This window comes from Cuculus canorus, chromosome 1 (genome assembly GCF_017976375.1).
Source record: "Cuculus canorus isolate bCucCan1 chromosome 1, bCucCan1.pri, whole genome shotgun sequence".
NCBI classification, from domain to species: Eukaryota; Metazoa; Chordata; class Aves; order Cuculiformes; family Cuculidae; genus Cuculus; species Cuculus canorus.
This window is the reverse complement of record NC_071401.1, coordinates 62,548,515-62,572,840: the sequence shown is the minus strand read 5'-3', so window position 1 is coordinate 62,572,840 and position 24,326 is coordinate 62,548,515. Positions and strand designations below refer to the sequence as shown.

At 36.2% G+C, this 24,326-nt stretch overlaps 1 protein-coding gene across 10 annotated transcripts in view; it reads right to left on the bottom strand.

Moving 5' to 3' along the window:
* Positions 1-24,326, bottom strand: part of ATP11A (ATPase phospholipid transporting 11A) — a 127,699-nt gene that overhangs the window by 24,530 nt on the left and 78,843 nt on the right. For all 10 annotated transcript variants that reach the window (XR_008450650.1, XM_054071334.1, XM_054071303.1 and 7 more), the window contains exons 6-20: positions 20,953-21,081; positions 20,381-20,484; positions 18,625-18,675; positions 17,008-17,072; positions 15,437-15,518; positions 14,142-14,292; positions 12,775-12,972; positions 11,265-11,438; positions 9,155-9,318; positions 8,826-8,897; positions 6,904-6,977; positions 6,582-6,685; positions 4,675-4,856; positions 3,732-3,983; positions 1,090-1,264 (exon numbers count right to left, since the gene is read on the bottom strand). Coding sequence is in view for 9 of the 10 variants with exons in the window: in XM_054071334.1 (XP_053927309.1) it covers positions 1,090-1,264; positions 3,732-3,983; positions 4,675-4,856; positions 6,582-6,685; positions 6,904-6,977; positions 8,826-8,897; positions 9,155-9,318; positions 11,265-11,438; positions 12,775-12,972; positions 14,142-14,292; positions 15,437-15,518; positions 17,008-17,072; positions 18,625-18,675; positions 20,381-20,484; positions 20,953-21,081 (1,977 nt within the window). In the remaining variant the exon portion in view is untranslated. The remainder of the gene's footprint in view (positions 1-1,089; positions 1,265-3,731; positions 3,984-4,674; positions 4,857-6,581; positions 6,686-6,903; positions 6,978-8,825; positions 8,898-9,154; positions 9,319-11,264; positions 11,439-12,774; positions 12,973-14,141; positions 14,293-15,436; positions 15,519-17,007; positions 17,073-18,624; positions 18,676-20,380; positions 20,485-20,952; positions 21,082-24,326) is intronic.

Here is a 24,326-nt window from a genome sequence, read left to right as displayed (position 1 = left end):
GTGAAGGGACACAAAATAAATATTACCATTGCTACTGTCATACATAAGGATCACAGCAGTTTCTTCATATTAAAAGTATTTGCTGCAAATATAAAATAACAGTTTTCAAATCCTTCCAAACTCTTGTGAGGGCGATGGACAGAACGAAAGAAGAGCAGAAGAAAGGAAGATGTTGAGATGACTTAATGCTGTCTAAGTGTACTAATAAACTGAAAGTGTTCCAGAGACAGAACAACGTCAAAGAAATCCTGAAACTAAAGACTGAAAGATTCCGATTACTTAACTGTGTAGAAATTTTTTCTTAGCACATAAGAAAAGACAGGACTCTGTATCTAAACACCGTTGAGATAGCAACTATAAAAATTTTGCCTTCAAATCTCTCCGTTATAAATGATCACTTCTGTAAATTTGTTACCAAGTTGGCTGTAACTAAAAACTTCTACAAACTTCCAGACAGTGCTGGCTAAATCCATTTGTTAATATGAATAAATGTTACATATGCTGTACTTGTGCACTGAGAATAAGACAGGAAAATTTAAAAGGAAAAACAAGGGTGTATCCCAATGTTTATTTCCTTTAAAATTTCCTCAGATATATTGAGATCTTTCAGCAGTGGAAAGATATGTTTTTACTTGATACAAACTAGTATAACAACAGTCAAGTAGTACTTAACGCACACATTCTTCTGCCTGGATTCTTCTTTCTTGGCTTCAAGGATTATCGCTCTACAGTAATAAATGATGCAGGTTCTTGTAGTATGAACAGACAGTAGACTGTTCAATGCTTGTTAGGTTAAAAAGGAAGCAATTCCTTCAGTTCATGACATAAATTCATTTATCAGCATGTACCAACCATAAAATTTGCACAATATGTACATAAATTCAACTCAGGCGCATAGCTGGGTGCGATTTTAGCATACCATTATCTAAATGACTTGCCAGTAGACATTTTCCCCTTTTTTGGGCTTTTTCATTTTAGAAAATACAAAAGTGAAGGGCAACATTTGAAGTTATTATGCTAAGTCAGAGAGTATTAACTTTCAATACTTACATACATTAACAGCAAACAATTACAAAATAAAGTACAAACCTGTGCTTTTTGCAGAGGTGCCATTCGACAGCATAACACAGCACTGCAGTTCCTGCAGATTTCAAGAAAGAGCTCTCTGTAGTTAGCAGAGCTCCCATCTTGTCTAGGTTTCATTATTAATGATAATGCCGCTCCATCAATAATTAAACCATAATCTTGCATATCAGTTGAAAGTCTGTTCAGGGATAAAATATAAACTAAGAGCCATGGTAAAATTCTCAGAAGTAATTTAAATTTGGTAAAAGTTCTTTGGTGAAAACTAATTAATGAAAAAATGAGTATGGAATACCGTAAAATGAATATACTTTTAAAGGAAATTCCTTGTACAGAACCACTATTTATAACATTTTAAAATTCTAGATTAATATGAACATATTTAGTGTTTCACCAGTACAAAGGCAGCAATCCGATAGCTCAGTGACTCCACCAGTGAGTGTATTTTTAATGACCTTTCCAGTTTGGTGTGAAAGGGCCCCAGGAACTGCAGTGAGTTTAACTGAGTTGCAGGAATAAAGTTAATTTTTTTGCACATTTCATAACATAAGGACAAAGTTCAATGAGAAAGGCCTCTGAAATTTACTTCCATGAGGAAAATAATAGTTTTGGTTTGGTAAGGTCTACACTTAAGCAAGTAAAGCATGCTTTGAAGGAAATGCCAGAAAGACATTTGCTGGTGTGGAGAGAAGGCCACTGTCCACATTTACAACACAGATTTCGTGTTTAGTTTGGTGGCTAAGTCTGATATGGGTGTGCCTGTAATTCTAATATTAAAATATAATAATTACATCTGCTATCTATAAAACTACAATGTATTATTATATGAATCAATCTATTAGCGGTGTACCTATAATAATTTGGGCATTGCTAGAAGTGTATCCGTGGCTGCGTGGAGCACAGTTTAACACAATAACATATGTTGAACAATGGGGGGAGATAGTGTGCACTGCAAGAGTGGTTTTCTGTGACATGCAAACTAGTTATTTCAGAGCACCCTTGCATTTGCCTACATTATGCAGCAGCCTCAGGCTCTAGGTCAGCAGTGAGTGTTGGATAAACATACATCCATGTTTATTTTTGCTCTAGTTTCAGTGCTCCGAGGTTATACCACTGTGAGAGGGTTTCCAACAAACTTGGTTTCACCAAGACCAATTTTTGTGAGGAAAATCCCATATTTCTTAATATATTTGAAGTACCTCCAACATCACTACTAGAACACAAGGTATTTTTGAAAAATGAACTACTGTAAACTACATTTAATAACAGTTCACAGGTATTTTCAGCACTAAGAGCACAATGCCATTAGTATACAACGATATCAAACAGAAACGTATTATTATAAAGTTCAAGAAATATACTGAATGTTTGATGCATCATAGCGAAAGAATTTTCAACTTGAACACCCAGGCAGAATCCTGCTATCACTGTCTCAGCACATCCTCCAACTATGGAGCCAAAGACAAAAAACTCTGATGAGTCTAAACGTCTAGAAAATTGGCACTGCACAAAAAGTTAAATAAAGATGTCTAAATATACCCTGCAAGACATAAGTCCTGAGGGATTTAAGCTAAATGTGGTACAGATGACACAGAGAAAGACGATTTATTTACCTGAATGTACAAAGGTTCTTGGTTAGACCAATTGGGTTTAAAGGGTAAGGAGAGCTCAGAAAAATGCGCTGGCCCACAGTTTCAAGCTGTAAAGCTAGGAGTTATAGAAACTCTCAGACTAAAACAATATTGCAAATGCTTGTCAGTTTGTTGTTTAACTACAAAACGTATTACAAATGCATACAAAACGTACTCGTGAGCTTGTTCCATGTTAAAAAGAAATATAACTCCATTGTGCACCATTATGTCTGGAAGACCAGCAATTTCTCTCTTACCACCTTAAGATGAGAACAATGTTTTAGGAAAAAAGAGTAAGTAACATGTACCACCTAGGAAGCTTCAAATAAGTAGCCCAATTTACGACCTGCACGAGGCATAATTTATATCTTTTTTTTGCTTTTTAATGTCTTTTTCTATCTTATTCCACGTTGTGTTTCACTTCTGCATACATGATACTTACCCTTCAAACGATATTCAAATTACACAGAGGTCAATGATTTCTTTATAATTTAGGGCACTTCAACATTTATATTTATGCACAAAAGAAGATTTGGTACTACGCTGTTGCCTGTCAGCTGTCTGTTAATGCAGTATGATATTTCTTTAAAAGGGGGCCATATATTGTTGCTTCCTTTGGCTTTGGTTTTATCAAGAAAGTCACATCACATATACTCTGATTGCAAGAATAGATACTATCTGCTTCCTTTTTAAAAGTTAGAAAAGTTAGTTATTTTGTTTTTACAACCTTTTCCAAAAATAAATATTTTTGCAGTGCAGAAAAACAGTAATTACAATTAGCTGTGATTTTTCTTTTAACAGCTAAAGCAGTACTACAAATGACATAGAGAAAGAACCAGGACTAGAGAAATCAAACTTACATGGAATAAATTTACACTGAATTGCCATACAATAATTCACACTAACAAAAGAAACTGAAACATAATGCATGGTTGCACTTGCAGTTATCTATTATTTAATTGTTTATTAAATGCACAGAAGCCCATTCCCAGCTTGAAAAGTCAACATTTTCCTTACCCTGAGAAAGTATCCCTGGTTAAGCTGCCACTGTGTCTTAGAACAGTTTTGCTTAGGTCAAAAAGCACATCGTGTAAACTCTGTTCCTCAATTTTCTTTGTGGTTAGCTCAAGTATTTGTGTATTTCTCCGGAAGAGTTTGCAAGCATAGCACGTAGCTGCAGCAGTTTCCATTTTGTCTCCTGTCAGAACCCAAACTTTAATTCCAGCTTTTTGGAGTGCTTCAATAGTGTCAGCAGCTTTTTCTTGTAGTCTGTGGAAGTCAATTGATATCATACATTGATAGACATTGATTGGAAGTGAGAAACTCAGAGGTTTCTATTGAAAGGTTTCCATAACCAAATAAAAAAATTTCAATACAAGTTGTCAGTTCTAAGAAATTCCCCCAAGGTGTGAACCTCACAACGTTTAGGGGAGTAGTATATTACAAATAATTAATTTTGACACTTTCAAAGTGCTCAGTTTCACCTTCCATATACACAAACCTAAAATCAAGGTGCTTCATTCTCCAGCCAAGTACTTCAATTAAAACACTTTCAGTGCTTTCAGCTAGTGACATCAAGGAAGTACTGCTGAGTTAAAGTTACCTACTAGTTTTAACAGGATTTCTGAATTTTAAGACTAAAAGATTCTTCCTACCTTTCCCCAACATTCTTTTTGTAGTTCTTTCCTTCAAAACTTTATGCTAAAATTTGCTCAACAAGGTATTATAAGAACTGCATGTAAATGGCTTGAATGTACTGATTTTTGTACACTTAACTGTTGTTACTAGCTTAATTAAATTATAAGTTTACCATGTGTACCTTAAAGCAATCTAGGGGTATGAAACCAATTCTAATAAAGTTTTTATTCCAAATAGATCTCTAATCCATGAAAAGAGTTAAAAGAGTCTTCAACTACTTTCGTAACATTGCTAAACATAAAAGACTAAGAAATGTACTAACCGATCTTCAACAGCTGTAGCACCAAGTAAAATAAAATCTCTTTCTATCTTTTCATAGACTTCTGCCAACTTCTTTTCCCGGTCCTGGAGGGCCAACTTTGCATTCTGAAGCAGCTTCTGTACATCGCCATATTCTTTTGCTGTGAGCTTTTTATAAGCAACACACAATGTTCGCAGCCCCTCCTAAAGCATGTAATCAAAAGAAACAAAAGCCTCTTAGGAAACAATTCTTACACTTCTTCCTGGTGTCTATGATGGAATATTTGAAAAACTGGAATGATTTTACTGTTAACATGAAGAGTCCTACTGCTCAGTGAAGTAGGTATAGTACAGACCAGATCATCGGTCACCTTGATTCTGTGCTGCCCTGGAAGCAGCTACAACCTAAGGGACAAACCTCAGTCCTGCAGGAAAGAAAACAGCTCAGTGAGCCAACTGGATTTGAGGTTACCAGGGAAGGGAGAGACAAGGTAAAGGTTTCCTTCCCTATGGGTATAATTAGGCAGGATGAGTCAGAATAAATAACAACAACATAAATAGTAGCTCTGCAGACTCCGATTTTGATGTCATGTTACGGCAGTCTCAGGGACAAAGCATCATAGACAGTGAAAATCCAACTGTGCTGTTTCACTCAAATGAAAACTACAACTTCGCTGTGAGTGTTCCAGATTGGATCAGACTTTTGGATTGTGCGATGAAGAAGAAAGAGTGTATATAGACTGTGCAAGACAGGAAAAAGTTACTGCAACACAGAAAAGAAGGTTTTTCACCTCAAATATATTGCCTCTCATAATACAATTGAACCAGTAAATCTTTTCTTTGTTAACTTTAACCCAGTAGGGTACTTATGGTTACTTATTACCAATTCAGGGAGAAGTATTAACAAATATCCATGACTCTTGCAATTGATGAGGGCAGGTAACAGGGGCTGTCTGTATCTTCTTTTGGAAGCTTGTGTTATGTAGGATAATTAGAAATAGGGCTGGCTCCAGGACAAAGAAACACCTGTTGGTCCAGATTTCTCTCAACAGACATTGAATGGACACTACATGTAAACACTTAGTGTCATTAGCCTCCTTCACTTGTAATTATCAGACAGCTATGCCAAACAGTAAATCTTAGCAAAGGACTTTGGCAAAGAGTTTTGGACTGTCACTATAAAACAAAAGCAGGTAACACCGTGGTTATTTTTTATATACTTGTAATACTTGGATTTCAGTTTGAGTACCTGAATGCCAGCAAATTTTATCCTATTTATAAGACTGGCAGTCATATTCCATTGCAATGAGTTCTGCATAATTTTGGACACAGCAAAATTCAGTATTTTACAACTCCAAATACTACCTTTTAGGTAAATCCGAATTCTGAATTTCTTTTCAAGATGATCAGGCAGTTCATCGCTCTTTTTCCGCAAGCAAAAATTTAAGTATAAGGACGATCACTGCACTGTTTCCCCAGAAGGAGCACATTTGTTGCTATACTATCCTAATGATTTTCTCTTTTAATAGCTCGTAAAGCAATCAAAGGCAGCAAATCACAATTACAAAGTCTTGAGACTGAAAGTTGGGACGAGATCTTTTGTGAAGTATTTTGCTTTTCTTTCATTCAAAAGTTAATTCAAACCACCACAGTGCCATACTAAAAGACTAACTGATGACCTCTGTTATAACCAAGTTGTGCATATCTAATGTACTCATTTCACCACATCTACCATTTGGAAGACGCAATGGAAGCCAGATTCAGGTGAGTAACACAGACTGCTACTCATACAGTCAGGGTGCACTCTGGCACAGAATAACGTTGATGCATAGGAAGACAGATCCGTTACTAGATCAAGTGGGAGGTTAGAACACTTAATTTCTTTTGACACTAACATCATATTAACAGATCAATAAAATGGAATCTTACCACTGCATTGCGTTCAACTCTGGATCGTACTTGCTCAATTTTGCCTTCTTTCACTCTAGGAAATATGGAAGAATCTGCTCCTTTACAAAACAGAAATATATCACCTAAAAGAGATAGCACATGGAATTTAAAATAGCCAAACGTACCTATCTTAACAAAAAAAAATCCAAATCACTAAGTCTTTAAAAATATTTTTAACATTTGCACTTACGCTGGTACTTGCTCCCCCTTTTTATAAACACACGCAGACTGATTAATGCTTAATTCTTTTATAAACCTGAACCAAAAACATCTAAGAAGAAACACAATGTAACAGCCCTACCTGTTGAAGATTTAACAATCACACTCATTCGCCGTCTCACAGAATCAAAACTCAAAACCTCCAGTAATTCAAACCTGAAACAGAAACACAGTATTTTTTAAACAACTCTGCTTTTTCAGATTCCTAATTGGTTATTACGACTTCAAGCACATCAAATAAAACTCGACTTCTAACATGGACAATTACGTTGAGTACTAAGGCACAGGGAACTAGTATAGAGAGAAACAGGAGATTACAAATAAGAAATGGGGAAGCAGCTCAGCACTGCAATAGGTAGATTATTGAATCACCATCCCTGAAAGGTATTTAAGAGGCGAGTAGATGAGGTTGGAGTTGATGATCTCAAAAGTCTTCTCCAATCTAATGATTCTATGATTATAATTACCTGAAACAGATTTTGTCTACATGATATTCATAAGAATCTTCGAGTGCATAGTCAGTATAATTTATTATTTAAGCAGAAGATGAGAAATGCTGCAGTAGAGCACTACACTGCTTATCAAGTAAATTCATACCTACAATACCTAGGCAGAGTCTTAAAACTTGAAATTTGTAGGTGTTCACACACAGTCTTTATTTAATATTTTTCTAATTTTGATATTCCTCTCTCTCAAAAGTGCCCACCTAATTTCATGAGCCTTGCTCAAGTGTTAAGTGACAAGTTACTCAAGAAAAAAACCCCACATTTCTTATCACTGGTTTTATATTTGCCATTCTATTTATAATTTGATTTTATCTCATATTCCTTTCCTTTCTAGGAGGAGAGACCAACACAAGTTCCTCTTGTACTGTTTCCATATAATTAATCATTTCACATACTCCTATAATTTACTCTTACCTATTTCTTTTTATCTAAGAAAGCACCCCTTTTTTTCCAGCACAAACAGAAGCAACCCAAACATTAATTTCAGTCACTTCAGGATTTATCTCTGTTGAGAAAACCTCTGCTTATAAAATAGACCTATTTAATAAGATCATCCAGTTGCAAGCCCTTACAATAGCCTGGGATTCAAGTCTGTGCAAGGCCACAGTGTTTATATGTCATCAATATTTACAACAGATTCTAACAAGAAGCTGGATCAGGCCCATGTCTACAAACTGCGATGCATTTTGGAGAAAATTCCTAATAAGTATAATGCTATCATAAATCACCAAATTATACTAACTCCCAGTCTTAAGAGCTGAGCCATCAAAGTCTGAAGTAACCTTTGAGAAAAATCCTCCGTACTACCCTAAAAGAGGAAAAGTAACTCTGTATTTGTGCCCAAGAGTCCCTGTGTAGTTAGCAAAACACGCACACAGGAAGACACAGATATACAATAGCTTCAACCAGTAGACACCAACAGAAAGGTAAGGCAGCATTTCCAACAGTGCTTAAACCGCATTAAACAGCTGAACTACTTACGTGTCATTGAAATTTTTTTGTATGTTATGTTGTATAAGATTTATTCTACAGCTTCACAGGAAAATGACAAAAAACCAGTTCCTGTTTTAAATTTTATTTGAACTAGCTATTAAATATTTATCCTATAGACACTACCCTCCTGTAAATCATACAGATAATTTGTGAACAACAAATGGGGTACATGACATTTTCTATTGACATGAAAAATATTATTCACCACATAACAAAGGAAAAACACAAAGTTGCTAAAACTATTAGGCACTATTTATTACATCATGAACCCCACGCCGCATCTTTGTTATGTTAATATTTCACACTGCATACACTGTCAAGCTAACAGACTATATGAAAGTACAGGGGCTATTAAAATTATAAATATTAGGTCATTTATTTTTCTGAAGTGTACAGTTTCTGATTGTCCTGAATTAAAAATTAATGTATAGGGAAAGAACGATTTATTAAACACATCAGTAAAAATTCCTCATGAGTCTGTTTTGTTATATTTTTAACTACTCACTTCTCTAATTTATTTTCCCGATTTAAGATCTCCATAAAATTGTCCTTCAGCCTTAGATAGGTGTAACCAAGTCTGTAAAACGAAGCACACAAAGAGAATCAATACAACAAATATATAACTACACAGTTTAAGTATGTCATAAAGATTTAAAACTGACCTTATCTTTTGGGGAAAAAAGTATTTTTATTTCATTTATAAATAGGAATAGTCATGACTGTACGTTAAAAAAATCATCAATGCTAGATGATTTGATATTTGTTATTACGACTTTTGAACTTCAGTGATTAGATCTCTAGATTAAAAGTGTAACATCTTATTTACACCCATACCTCTGTATTCCCTCTACTAAAGCAACTTCATCAGGTGATGACGAAATATATATACAAGATCTTCTTGAGAACTGGTTTTTCTTCAATCCATCTACGTTGTCATCATCTTTTACCTGAACAGTATGGCAAAGACAAAGAGCTCGGAAGAATAGTTCCTCTCGCTCCTAAAACAAAAAGGGAATGGTTGTCATTATGTGTGATCACTCTCAAATATTCGATTGAAAAACTTTCCTTTTGGAAGATTAGCCATGTCACTGATCGCTACTATTTATTACCAAAGGCAGTGTCACAGTTCCCTTGCCCTTCACCGGGAGCCAAGTCTTTCCCAGGGTTAACCATACAACTGCTTGACAGCTGCCAGTGCTATTGGCATGGCCACGCAAGTCAAAGTGCTGACGCCTAGAAAAGGACAGTGCGCATCTTTTTACTTCTCTGAGTACCTAAATGCGGCAGAAGGTTTTTTCTTTACTTCTGCTGAAACTTTAACAACCTGTAGTAAATACTAGCCAAGGTACAACTTCAGGAGTCCTTAGTCTAGGCAGAAGGATGCAGCACCTGGAGCACAAGTGTTAAGGGGGTTTAGAGATTTCCATTTTTTATGCAGCCTGAACACCTCTCAGAGCTATATAAAAGGACTGTGGACATTTTGGCAGCTGGAGCCAACAACCTCTATAAAGTTTCAGATGGTTTGGTAATGAGATTTTGACACCAGAAAGATTTCTGTTTCATGGATACCTGTCTGTGTTTCACCTGTATCTTTGCGTCTAAATCTTATTCTTCTGTGCTGTTCAATACAAATTACAAATTGCCTGTGTCATTGTAATTCCAAGATAAAAGATACCTTGGGATCACATTCTGAGCACCACGGGAGAGAGCCATAAGACTGCTGAATTACACCAATGTATTTTAAGAGGCTTTGTTTTGCCATAATAAATGGTATGGCCAAAGTATGATTTGAGACTGTATTGATACATCTAAAAATCTATTATCCTCTGACTATTATTCTGCCCATAATAACCTTCAATTAACTTTGCTTCATGCAGCAAAAAAGCCACAGCATATATATGCCGTGTGTAGCACATTTCAGATGTGGCTCTTCTAAGTCACATTGAAAAGTAACTTAATTTGATCATAAACCATTCTCTGGCCACATCTTCATTCAATGACAACTAAGGAAATGTTTGCACTGAGCACTTCCCCCTTGCAGGGTTTCCTGCCTTGTTTTCCCTACTGTAGCTCATCTTAACCAGAAATCAGTTATAACATTTCTCTAGCCTTTAACCTAAGAATTTTCTATATCATGGGGGTTTACCTAACTCAGCTTTGCAGCTGCAGTAAGTTGGGAAGCTTCCTGTTAAGCCTGTAAATATTACTCTAAACAAGTGCAACTGATGTACTTCTGTTTAAACTAACTGGACTTTGGTCCAGGTAGATGCTTAGCAAGTTAGCCTAATCAAAGCTCATCCTATTGGGTGAGGCTATGAGAGAGAACAGAGCAAAAAAAGAAAACAAAAAACCCCAAACCCGTCTGTCTGGAAAGTGGGCACATAGGCAGTCAAAACTGCATCAACACAGCAGGAAATCTGACTACAAATCAACCACACTATGCTATAAATAGCTACACTCAGAGTTCATTGAGCTCTCCCTCCATAGCAGGTGGCTGCACAGCTCTGATCTCCCTTTGAGCATGGATGCCTCAAGGTTATCCCTTGCGGCTGAGAGATCCCTTTATCTGACACCAAACATCAACTGGTTGGCAAGTGACATTTTCTGCACACGTAACATTTGAAGTACATATAGTAAGCTTACACAATAATCTTTGTACCCCATACTAAGTGTTGTAAATAGTAGAGAACTGACTATCAAACCATCCATACTTATTAAATATTATACAGTATCTAAATGTATCCATTAGATGTCAATAAGCTAACTACTAGGTAAGATCTGATCTGTGACTCATCTCCTGTGACAACTGTGGATGGAAAACATCTATGTTGAGATCTACTTTGCTTAGTGAAATTCAAGGAAGTCACATTTCTAATATTCACCATCACGGTTCAATTTTCATCTATCATTGTAAAAATAAAGAATCTAGAAAAAGTCATCACACCTTTCCACTTCCTCCAGGAGAAGAATCAATCATATCAATGCCTGTACAATCGTGGAGAATTTGGCCATTGCAGACAACATGTGGTACATAAACATGCCCTCCAATGCAACATTCTACAAATTCCATGTTGTTCTCTGTTAACGTTCCAGTTTTATCTGTGAAGACATACTCAATCTGCAAATGAGCACAAATTGAGGACAGCAGGAATATGAACAGAGATTTTTCCAAGGTCTCTTAATATAACAGGATATCACTGATTTATACCTTCTACCACATATCCTTATAACAGCTCTTTTGGAAAGCAAGACAACAGTTTCTTGAGAGTCATCTTCCATGGAAATGCAAGCACTAAAAGATTTTATCACATAAGAGTATCAGCAAAGCTATCTTTTGCCTCCTAACACTTACTTATATTTAAACTACTTTCACTCCTCTCAAGATGCTTTTTCATTTTTAACGTCCTTCTTGCTGCAATACAGATGTTTATGGGAACAAAATCCACACAAATTACATTTCCCAGTGATCATTATTTAATGTACATGCACGGATTTGGGTTAGCTACTGTCAGAACAGCTCTTAAGGTAGTATCAGAATTCCCCACCACAACTGTTAGCATAAATGAGGACTCTGGAATAACTGTCACAGTTATACACAGGGGCATTGTTACTGCCATGGAAACACTCCATTAGTCTCAACATTGAATTGGTCATTATTATCTTTCACAATGAACCCCATCTTTTAAAGATAACAACATCAGGTCTGGACCCAGTATGACCTGTGGTATACACTAGACACTGTGCTTCTGACCACCATTCTCTGGGCCTGGCTGTTGTGCTGTTTTTCGATACACATAACTGTCTGCTCAATCAGCCCCTAATTCATCAGGTTCCCTATAAGAATCTTACTGGAGATAGTGCCAACCGTCTCTAAAATATTAATTATTAGTTTGGCTGTACAAAAATAAGGAAATACACCATCTTATTTATTTGCAAACCTATGGAAACATTTTCAATTAACAGAGATAGTATGTATTTTGTCAAAAAATATTAATGTGTATCTGTGTCAAGGCAATTATTTTTTTAACACAGAAAACTAAAGATAGAATTTCTTTTGAAAAAAGCATGACAGTCCATCATTTTACTGGATGAAACTTGTGTCTGGAGATTTGGTGTCAGTCCAGTCAGGCAAAAAGGGGTTTTTTTTTCCATCTGACTTGTACTCTAAAGAAGTTAGATGCTTATATAATCTCTGTCTATAGCCAATGGAGAGAAGTTATTACCTTCTTATAAGTGCTTATCTTTACTAATACACTAATACTCACTGAATTCCACTACCTGGCTGAGAAACCAGAACTTTTTATTCTGCAAATCTGAAAAAATATTTATTTTTAAAATTAATCAGCACAGAAAGATATGCACACTAAGCTGCATTAAAAATTTTGAAGTGACAATTTTAAACTAAAAAAAAAAGGTAGAAATAGTTAAGAAATTTATCATTTGATTAAATTTACCTGTCCTAACTCTTCATTGAGATCAGAAGTATTCACGAGTGGTCCTTCACCTGTGTCCTCATCAAACATTTCCTCATCCCACGCAAGGAAATAAGAACCAAGAAATTTCTGCATTTCCACAGTGACATACATAGATACAGGAATAATGTAGTTGAAAAGAACCATAAATGCAAGGAAGTCTGTAAAAGCTCGAAGAAACTGCCAAAGAAATAAGATTAAAATATTGATTTTCCAAGTAACGACAAAATCAAAGATGACTACCTACACATGCAGATTATTTTGTTCTAGCAACTGTCAAACAGTAATCAACAACTTTCAACCCTCAGTTTGGCAGAGGATGGGTACCTTTATGATTTATAACATCGCAACAAATTGGGCATGAAGAAAAAACTTGTTTTAGCTCTGCATTGGTCTTTACAGCCATATACATGTAAAGTACAGTTACACACCACTGTCGTACATATCCAGAGCAACTAATGAGTGATTGTATACGGATGGTGAACATCTGCATGACAACAAGGAAAACAATAAAATGTACATTCACAAATTAGATGAAAAATCCCATAAAACTACAGCAAACTCATTAAAGGATTAACAAATCATGTAACTCTCAGGCAGCATTTCACTAATAAAGTGTTTTGCTTCCTTCTCTCAGTATCAGTACAAGTAGACCATTTGCATATAACCTGGCTCGATTTTTTTCACTAGTGGAGACCAGTTGGAGGTATGGCATTACTGGTGATAATGAGAAATCTGTAATGTGCCTGGGTACTGTGTGCTCATCACATAGTTAGGATAAAGAAGGAAATTTTCCCCTAGTCCGACTAGGAGGATTTCGTAAAACAATATTCTGCTTTCTTTAGTGTGGTGTTCTGTTCATTACTTCAGATCATCTGAGCATCCATTCCTTGCTCTTGAAAGGACATTGGACACTGGCAACCTGTTGCTCATGTCTGATGTTCATGAGAGTTAGAGCTATATGAAACTAAGCTTTTGACGAGTATTTTTACAGAGATTCCTACAGCAGATTGTTTCGAACACATCTGTTACATGATTGCAAATAGTTGTGGGATTCTTTTCTGTTCTATATTTCTCTGCAAGAGATCAATTCTTTGGTAATTCACATCAATGACGGGAAACTCCAAAAGACTTTTATGAAGCTTATTATACTAAAATAGATATTTTCTTATCAGTTAAATTCACACATACAACCGAAGCACAAAAATTCAATATATATGACTTCTACAAAGTACTTGTACTGTTACCACTGTTAGCAATTCATGATGGCTGTATACACTTTTCAGTGGGATTCTTAAAAATTAAGAGTTTAGTGAAGCTTTCCTTTGTATTTTAATTTATTTGCATACCAGATGTCTTTTCCTTTCTGGCTCTGTTTTCTGATTATACCATGGCTCATCACGAAATGGTTCACTCTGCCAAACATACTTCAGGACAGTATTTATCAGTGCTTTACTGATGAGAATACAGAGGTATACAATAAGGAATACATTCATTGATCTAAAAAACAAAAGAAAGGAAAACAAAAAATCCCTTAGTTTATTAAATAAGTTATATGTGTGCTTCAACCTAACGTTTTCTGCAAGTCTAACACTATAATATTAAATAACTTCTCCACAGTGTTTTCCTAATGAAGAATGATATTATGAGGACTATTTTCTACTTAAAATGTTACGTGAAATGTTTCCAAAATGTGTGACACACTAACAAACCTAGTACACACACTAGTGAAAACAAGAGCATAGAGTGAATCACAACATGATAACCAGGCTTGTATCTGATGACTTTACTAATGCCATGTCCTTGAACAAATATAAAAAACCACTCATAAGTACATTTATAGAAACACAAATCAAGAACACTTTGCTATGTAGCTGCAGTAGTTTAACTCTTTCTAGAGGTAAAAAAAAAAGGAAAGAGCAAGAATACTCAGCCTTTAAAATTATATTTACATGAAAGATGGATATGAGATAAAAGCCATGGGTTATATAGCAACAACACTAGAAAGAGACAGATCACTAAGAGACGGAATGCTGCCTCCTCAGTGCACCTTGTCTTGATGAATTGTATCTTTTTTTTCACAAGGTCAGGTACTTTACTTAGAGCTGATGATTCCATGTAGCAGAGCAGAACTAGACAATAATCCCCTCTGTTTTAAAAACTTCAACCAATGTCAGCTCATCCCTTAATGATAGTATCTTCCTTTCCCATCATATATGCCCATATGAACAGTCAATTTTATCTAAGCCATGGAAAACCTGCCATAGACAGTCTTTGTGTTACTGCAGTTGATCCAAAGTTAAGTGCATCGGAAGAGTTTTTACTGAATCTAAAACTTAATTACAATGAAAACAAATGTTATGATATTGATAAAAAATTGGATAACCGTCAGTAGGTGTACTCTAGCAAGGGAAAAAAAGGTTTTCTTTCTAACATGTAATAAATTAGATTCTCACTATTTGATTATTATACAACTAATCTTATGAGTAAAAAAATCATACACAACAAAAAGGAAATTTTTAAGTTCCTGTACCTCTTTTTTAATTTAAAAATCAACAGAAGATACATAAGAAAAAAAAAATCCTTTTATTCACTACTCAAACATGCAGTTTTCCACCCCCAAAATAAACATTAGAAATTTTACTTTTCTACAGCAGATCTCTTCTGTGATTTTGCCTGGTAATTTAATGCCATCTTAGTTTCCATGCCAGTGTAGATAGCAACACCTGAAATTAGACAACCTGTTTTAATAAAGATTGCACAGTACAATAACTTAAAAGCAGAATTCACTAGATCATTATGCTCTGTAATTTCTTTAATTCTCTGTAATCTGAAGGAAAAAATAAAGATTTGGATGATACTAAAAAAATCAGAAATGGCTTTAATATTGTGGTTCTTAGAGGGCAATTTGAAGCAGTATTGACATCTCATTTCAGGGTCGTAGCTACCAATTGCTAGCATGCTGCTATGGTATCAAGTCAAACCAAAGCTGGGTTTTGAAAAATGCTCTAATGCCCTTGCATTTTTAAGTTCTTATTTTGGCTTTAATTTTAGAATTGAAGTAATGCATTGTAAATTAAAATCTAGATAGGGCTAAACTACAGGATATATCCAAGAAGAATAAAAGGCAGCCATTGATTTTGCTTGCTTCAAGAAAACTTAAGAATTCATTAAAAGACTGACCACCAGATATTACCAATTTCTTGTTGGTAACACGGATTGAGAAACTAAACTTCATAATAACTATAAACAACTAAAATAAGCTGTAAAAAAAAAAAGATGGATTTAAAGTACTCATTAAACCTGCACACCTGTACATTGCTAAAATGAAATAATTTAGGATATGGATTGTGCTGGAGTAACAGGAAACATGAGTTAGGCAGACTAGAAATAACCACTCATACTAGGAACATCTCTGCCCAACACACAAGTTAACAGAAATATTAAATCCATCCTCTGAAGTTGACAGAAATACTTACTACAAACTAATTCTATCAGTTCGTCTATTTTCAATTATAATTAGAAGCAAAGAAAAGAGGTTGCAATTAATATACAATTTCTACAGTCTTTCAGGAGAAAAATTCGCATAATTTTTGTATTTTAGGCTATGTAGTTCATGCCTATCTATGATCTTCTTTCTTGGGCATACAGATGTTGTATATAATAGAGGACGACTTGGATCCTTTCCTTTTTGTCACCCGGAAAGAATGACTTGTTACAGTGGAACTACTACTCTCACTAGGCTTTTGTGAAGAATTTCCATAAAACACCTCAGTTTATGCTTCCTGTTTCTGCCAAAACATTCAAAATTTTCCATGGAAAGAAGACAATCCATACACACAAAATACACTTGCTAGTAGAAAGTCTAATTTCCTGTCCTGACAAATGAGCAAAACATTTGAGAGGTTTCAATACTCATTAAATACTCTAGACAACATGAACTTACAGTGCTTGGTCAAAAACCATATATTTACATCAAGTTGAGTCATCTTTACTAATCCTTGAATTACAGAAGTTCCCTCCCAAAAATCTCTATGGTCACTGTACATCAATAATAGTTACTGCAATTACAGCAACAGTAAGCCCTATTAAAAAGCTGCAAATCAAGTGATTTAATAGAAATAACATTCTCAGTAGTAACTGTAGGGTTGTAAACTTGTTGGATGTTTGCTTATTTCTTCAGGGTCCATTTACATAATCAGCAGAAGTATTTACCAAAGATCTTTTCTGTATTCTTTAAAGTGGCTCCTCTAAGAAGCAGATTTTCAGATCCTAATGGCCTGTAAAAAGATAGATATTACAAAACATAATTGAGAGAGAAAAAGCAGACCTTAGTGAAAGTCATGTAGAACACACATAATACTGGAAAAGTAGCATGGCAAGCTGTAAACAATCCAAGAGATTACTACAGTGCACTGAAGACAACTTCTTAACCCAGGTAGTGAACTCCCCTACACAAGGGGATACAATACTGGACCTGATGGTCACCAATGCAAGTGAGCTCATCAGTGATGTCAAGATCAGAGGTAGCCTGGGCTACCATGATCATGTGCTGGTGGAATTCATTGTCCTGAGGCTAGGATTATAAACAGGATCCTAAACTTCATGAAAGCAAACTTCCAGCTCTTCAACGAGTTACAGCGGGACCCTCCAGGACATGGTCCTCAGGGACAAGGGAGCAAAACAGAGCTGGCAAATATTTAAGAATGCTTTCCATAAAGGGCAAGAGCAATGAGTCCCCAGATGTAGGAAATCAAGCAGGGAAGGAAAGAGATCAGCATGGCTGAGTTGAGACCTGCTGATCGAACTAAAGAGCAAGAGGCAACTGCACAAGCAGTGCAAGCAGGGATAGGTAACCTCGGAAGAGTATAGGGATGCTGCCTGGCTGTTTAGGGATGGGGTCAGGAAGGCCAAGCTGAACCTTCCATATGAGGACAGGCTGAGAGAGTTGGGGTTGTTCAGCCTGGAGAAGAGAAGGCTCCAGTGAGACAGTACAGCGGCCTTCCAGTACCTGAAGGAGGCATACAACAAAGCTGGGGAGGGACATTTCACAAGGGCATCTAGTGACAGGGCGAGGAGAAATGGCTTTAAACTGGAGAGATGAAGATGCTTATTAGACATTACAAAGAAATTTTTCACAGTGAGGATGCCGAAACACTGGAACAGGCTGCTCAGGGAAGTTGTGGAAGCCTCCGCTCTGGAAGTGTTCAAGGCCAGGTTAGATGAGGCCTTGAGAAGCCTGGTTTCCTGGGAAATGTTCCTGCCCACAGCAGAGGGGTTGGAACTGGATGGTCTTTGATGTCCTTCCAACCCAACAGATCAACTTCTCCTACAGATATATCCTATATATACACAATGCATTTCCCTGTATGTTTCCTTCCTGAATGCACACAATGTGGTGGACACTTTAGACACATGTACAAACCCTTAGTAAAACTAAACATGATGTTTGGCATGCTCAATCTCCTCCAAGAAAAAAAAATGAGGTAAATAGACAAGTGATACTACCCATACTGGTTCGTGCACTACCAAGACCCCATGCTGATGGGGCAGTATTATTAGAGTACCATCAAAATCTTGTCAATATAATTTGCAAACAAAAGTGTCAAATAAAAACTGAAGTTGAATAAAGGCATAAAAAAAGAAGACTCTAACTCATTTAAACATGAAATACTTATGATAAATGAAATTACAGTCTTAAACTTCTAAAGTGAAAAGTCTATCGATAATACAAGGCAGCACAATGTTCGTGAAACAAAGGTCATTTTCCTTATCGATACTTACTCAACTCTAAAAATGTTTCAATGAGTAAAAATGCTGTATTTTCCCTACCTTGCAGTAGGCTCATTCCTATCATGGTAAACATTTATGCGACCAACAAATCTGCAAGGGAAATACACAAACAGTTAAACAGCACTGCTAGTTTATGTATTGTCATGCAGATATGTCCCAGTATTTCAGTTTTTCAAATGTTCTTTACAAGGACATGTCAGTCTCTCTGTATACAGATATATACATATCACAAACACTTACTTAAAAAATCACTTTCCCTTTTAAAATCTTTTAAAAGTTTGTGAGAATAGTATTTTATATAAGGTACTTATTACAATGAGCAAACAGCTTCCAATTAAACATATCCCAAATATCCAGGAAGTAAACAAAAATATAGATACATATGGATACATTTAAAACACATAGATAGAAGAGTACACAGAACAGTCAATGTAAAGTTGGCACATAAAGATATAAAAGAGAATAAAACTATGAATGTATCTTGTGATTAGACTAGAAATCTTATTTGCTATGCTACTTGAAGTAACAGCATGATCACTATCGTCTACAAAACTTAAACCCAAACTGAGTTTAAAACAAAACAAAAGCATAAAGCAATTTTCCCTTTGAATGTCTCTAAGTACATTTTATTTAAATGTAGTGGGTTGACCCGGGACAGAAATTAAGCACCCACCAGCCTCTCGCTCATTCCCCCTGTCCCAGCAGGCCAGGGGAGAGAACTGGAAGAGCAAGAGGGAGATAGAGACAGTTTAGGAAGCGAAATAAAAAAAAAACAAGTGCTGCAAAGGCACTCCCCACCTTCCATAACCAGACCAATACTCATCTAGTCTCCAATTAACAGGTACTTTGGAAACACTACCCACACAGTTTTATTGCCGGGTATGACATTAAATGGCACAGAATATCCCTCTGGTCAGCTGAAGTCAGCTGTCCCAGCTCTGTCAGTTCTCAGCCCCTTGCCCACCCCTGCGTAATTGCTGGTAGGGGGAAGGCAGCCACAGGTAGAGTGATTAACAAAAACCCTTGAGACTTCGCATGCAGTGCTGAGCAATAAATGAAATATCTATGTGTTACCAAAAATGGTTTAATCACAAAAAATACAAACTACACCACGTGGCTGCTATGAGAAAAATGAACCCCATTCCAGACAGACTTGGTACACTGCATTTGCAGTACTACTATCCAACTGGGAAACCTCAAACAAAAAGAGATTAAGCTGAACAGTAGCATTCTGGATAGCAGAGGAAACTGGGGAGCTGCTGGGTCCATTATCCTGGAAGGGAACGTCTCAAGCTCAGAGGAGAGACAGCCTGTCTGCTGAGAGAATACACAGAACAGCAAAACCACGTCTAAAGACACTGCACAGGTTACGAAGAATCATGAGAATTACAGTAACGGAACGAATCACCACTGTGGTTCATTGAGAGGTAAGGCATCAAGTAATAATGACGTACAGACCGAGCAAAGGTGCCAGTGTCAATAAATATTAAAGATTAGTAAAACTTAATTTCCTTCTTATTTTTTAGATTAAAAAAAACAACAAAAGCCTAAAAATTTTCATCACGCACCCCAATGGATCATTTCATGCACCTCCCTTTGGAGACCACTGGCCTAGAGCAAATCACAGAACTACCCGCAGGAAAGGAGCACAGATGAAAGACTAACTGGACTTCAGTCTCACCAAAGGGCCCACTCTAACCAAACAGATGCAGGCAGTATCTTTTCATTATGATACTCCTATAATACACTGGTGGTACGGCACCTTAAATAAAACAGGCCAAAACCATTTTCTTACTTATAAAGGTCAGGCTGAGGTTGTTCACATTCAATAGTAGCATGTAGTGCATCTATTTCTTGTTCGCTGTGAAATGCCTTTGTATCCTGAACAGCATAGTAAGTCTGGAATGAATAAAAAGGTGTAAATAAGATCAAAAAAGTAAGCAAAGATACAGAAGACACGGATCTGAAGATACAGTGTGAAGTAAGATTTAGTAGCTTTTACGCAGGAGCTCATAGTTCACATAAGATGCACCTTTAAATGCTCCTCATTATGCGTCCTCTTAGATTATATGCAAGTACCTTTCAGCGTACTCACAAATCAGGCCACTGTGAAAAGCATTTTAGTACATAAAGTTTGTGCATTATCTCTATAAATCTGCATGCCTATACAAAACCACGTGCACATGGACAAAACCACAAATATGCTTTAAAACTTTCCATAAAATAATGAAACTAAGAAAAATTAAGTCAACTGGCAGAAATGAAAGTTGCACAAGACAGTCTATGTGCTCACACGTAAGTATGAAGTCATAGTGAGATTAGTTCAAAAAATAGGCCTTAAAAAGAAAATGTATAACATTTTATTACTTTATGACTGGATTCACCATCCAAACTAGCTGTTGTAACAAAACATGTCCCATCTCCTCTACTACTTGATAGAAATATTAAGTCACATGGAAATGTTTCATCTTCTTTTACCATTACAATATCTCCAACCTAAGGAAAAAACACAAAACAAAATAAAAAGCTTTTATTATTTATTTAGCAACCAAAATTTCAGATTCAAAACCCAAAATTTTTGAGATATTTGAGATTCAAATATCTCAAAAATCTGATTTTATTTATACCAGGATTTTACCACAGGAGTAAGGAACTATGAAAATACCTCTGAAAACTTAATTACACCTTGAAAAATGAGCAAGGTCTATTGTGTACTACCTTCTCTCACAGGATCTCAAACCCTTTTAAACATACTTTCTTATTAGGTTTCACAACGTTAAAGAGATGCAGGATACTACCCTTGTTTTAAGACTAAATACAACAAAACATTGTTTCAAAAAGAGCCGGAGACGTGAGCTACTTTCATTGGTTCCTGGGGATAATCGTCTAGCTCCAAACACTACAAACAGAGGTACCTGACCAAGCTAGGAATTCCAAGTCTGCCAATTAAAATGGTATATATTTTCAGCAGAATCTGTCACGAGAAGTCCATCCTATTTTTTATCTATGTTTGAAAGTGAGTTAATAAAAATCCCACTGAAGTATTATTTTCGCATTTTTCACATAGCTCACCATCTGCTCAATATACTTTTATGCTATATTTCATTATTATAAAACTCAGCTCAATCATTGTTCTAAAACCCAATAGCATTAGCATTTGGCAGGAATTTGTAAATTCTTTTTAAGCAAAATAGTCCAATAACAACCAGTGATAGTAGCACCAAAAAATAGAATTGTGACTGTCTAACAAAGTACTACTAACAGTTTTAAGTGTACAGAACAACTAGGATGACAAATGAGATTTAACTGCCTGTACATATGAAAAAGGATGTTATTCATCAACAGCAATGAAAAAATTGAGATTGCACTGGAGAATGCAAGTTGCTAAGCATACCCGCAACAATCACATACAAAAATCAACAGAAACTTTCTAGCTTCTAAAGAAATGATAGCGTCTTTCTGAAAACCACAACTCCCAGTGTAGCAGTACAAGCGTACGATTTAGTAACATTCAGTCTCAGCATAATAACTGTTGGCTACTCCATTTCTTGGAGTAAAATAATCTCCACTGTTGACAAATAATAAAAAGTTTTGGGCTGGCCACATGCAGGAAGGGATTTATTTCCTTCTGTATTTCCTTTCGATTGAATGACTTCTCATATCATTCTGCAGACCCAAGTGAGACAGAGAAGGGGTAGGTATGGAACTGGAAGCAGTGAATGGCTGGGCTGGAGTCAGGCTTAACAATATAAAGCCCTCAACTTGAAGAAAGTGAAGCCTGACACATCGGACTACTGCTCCAGTTCCCTTATTCCAAGATATGTCTTCAAGAGAACTTGCCTTTCTGCCATTAAATCATTACTTATGAAAGACAGTGACATGATGAATTACAATAAAGCCCTCTAAGTAGAGAGCTTCACCAAAACCAGACAAAACACTGTCAGGGAATTAACTTGAACAAACTTTTAGGAAACGGAATCCACCTACTTCCAGAACAAGCTAGAAGAAGAGCAAATAATCGTTTTGACTTTACTAGCTCACTATCACTGAAAAGAATATTATCAGCTACCTAAACCACAGAAATATTACTACAAGTTTAATCACTTCTACAGATGCCACAAAAAGAAAAAACGGAATTCTTCAGAACACTGAATCTGGCCAGAGAGAAAGTCAGGAGGCCAGTTTAGCAAATAAACTCCTCCTGGCAGTAAAGTGTTGCTACGAGAACATGCATGAGAAAAAAACATGCACTGCGTTTGAAGTTCATTAAGTTGCGACTTAAAACATTCACATATCAGAAAGTGAGTTTTCAGGTGCAACTCAAAGTCAAGAGTCCTCTTAACTTTTGATTTCCACAAGTCATACTGTTCAATGACCTGTAATATTTACTAATTAATCTAGCAAGATTCTTCCTGTAAACTGCAGCAAAAAAAGTCCACTGCAGGCCAGCAGCAATCTACAATGCAACAGGTATTAAAAAAAGTTAATAATCTAAATGATTTGCAGAAGAAAAAAATGGCAGGAATAAGAACAAATTCCCAAATAATATTGAAAATATTAGCAAAGAGCACCTTCCTCATAAAATTTAAAAGGGGTTCTGACAACATCTGCCACTGTGTCAGCTAAAGGTGCAAAACCAGAGCCAGCCTCTTTTCAGTGGAGCTCAGTGACAGGACCAGAGGCAACGGTCCCAACCTGCAACATGGTAGAGTCCACCTTGTTTCCACTGTGACCAAGTACTGGTGCAGGCTGCCCAAGGAGGTTATGGGGTCTTCCTCCTCAGAGCTACTGAAAAGCCATCTGGACATGGTCCTGCGGCTACCAGCTCTCAGTGGCCCTGCTTTAGCATGTGGGTTGGACTAGATGTCCTCCAGAGATGCCTGCCAATTTCAACCATTCTGTGATTCCGTGAAACAGAAACCTCATCTTTTAGCAATTCTTTTTTCCTTTCTTTAATGAAATGTCCACAGGTTTGAGATGCAGAAGGCTCTACCTTTATACAATCTAGCCTGTTTTCTTGCATAAGAGGTCAGAGAATTTTTACCCACACATATAGACAGCTCTTTTCAGGCAAATATTTCCTATGCCTGTCTCTATCATTTAGATGCTCAAAATATAACCTCTGTAAAGCAAAGAATACAGGGGAAACTGAGAAAAGATAGGCAATAGATTAATTATGGAATACAAATTCCAGTTACGTGGTACTTTATAATCTTTATTTGGAATATTTAACTGTTAAGTTACACATATGGAATACTCAATATATGATGTCTTAATTTCTTTTTTATGACTTGGAAGCCCTAGGCAGAAGCTATCACACTCAGAAGGAAAGATCACAGCAGAAAGGCTGTGAACACTACAGAGCCTTTTATGCCTAAACAAAGTAGAGCAGAAAGATATACCTAACAAACATATCAAAAATACAGAAATTTCAAACAAATACCTATCGAATTTGCTGAGTTCTAAAGAGAAAAATGATGAAAAGATAATCTGCTCACAAAAATTAATGAAAAAAAAAGGAGAAATTAATTTCTGGGGATAATCTTCAAAATACCAGGAAGGGAATGTAGCAGCATTCAGAAAGGAAGAAGCTATGATTTGATGGGTAATGAAGAAAGTATTCTGAATGTGTTAATATATACACATATGCATATATGTATGTTGTATGCATAGGACAAATCCGTAGTGCTGACTATCATAGTTGGACTTAACTTATTAATGTGCATACCCATAGAGGACAA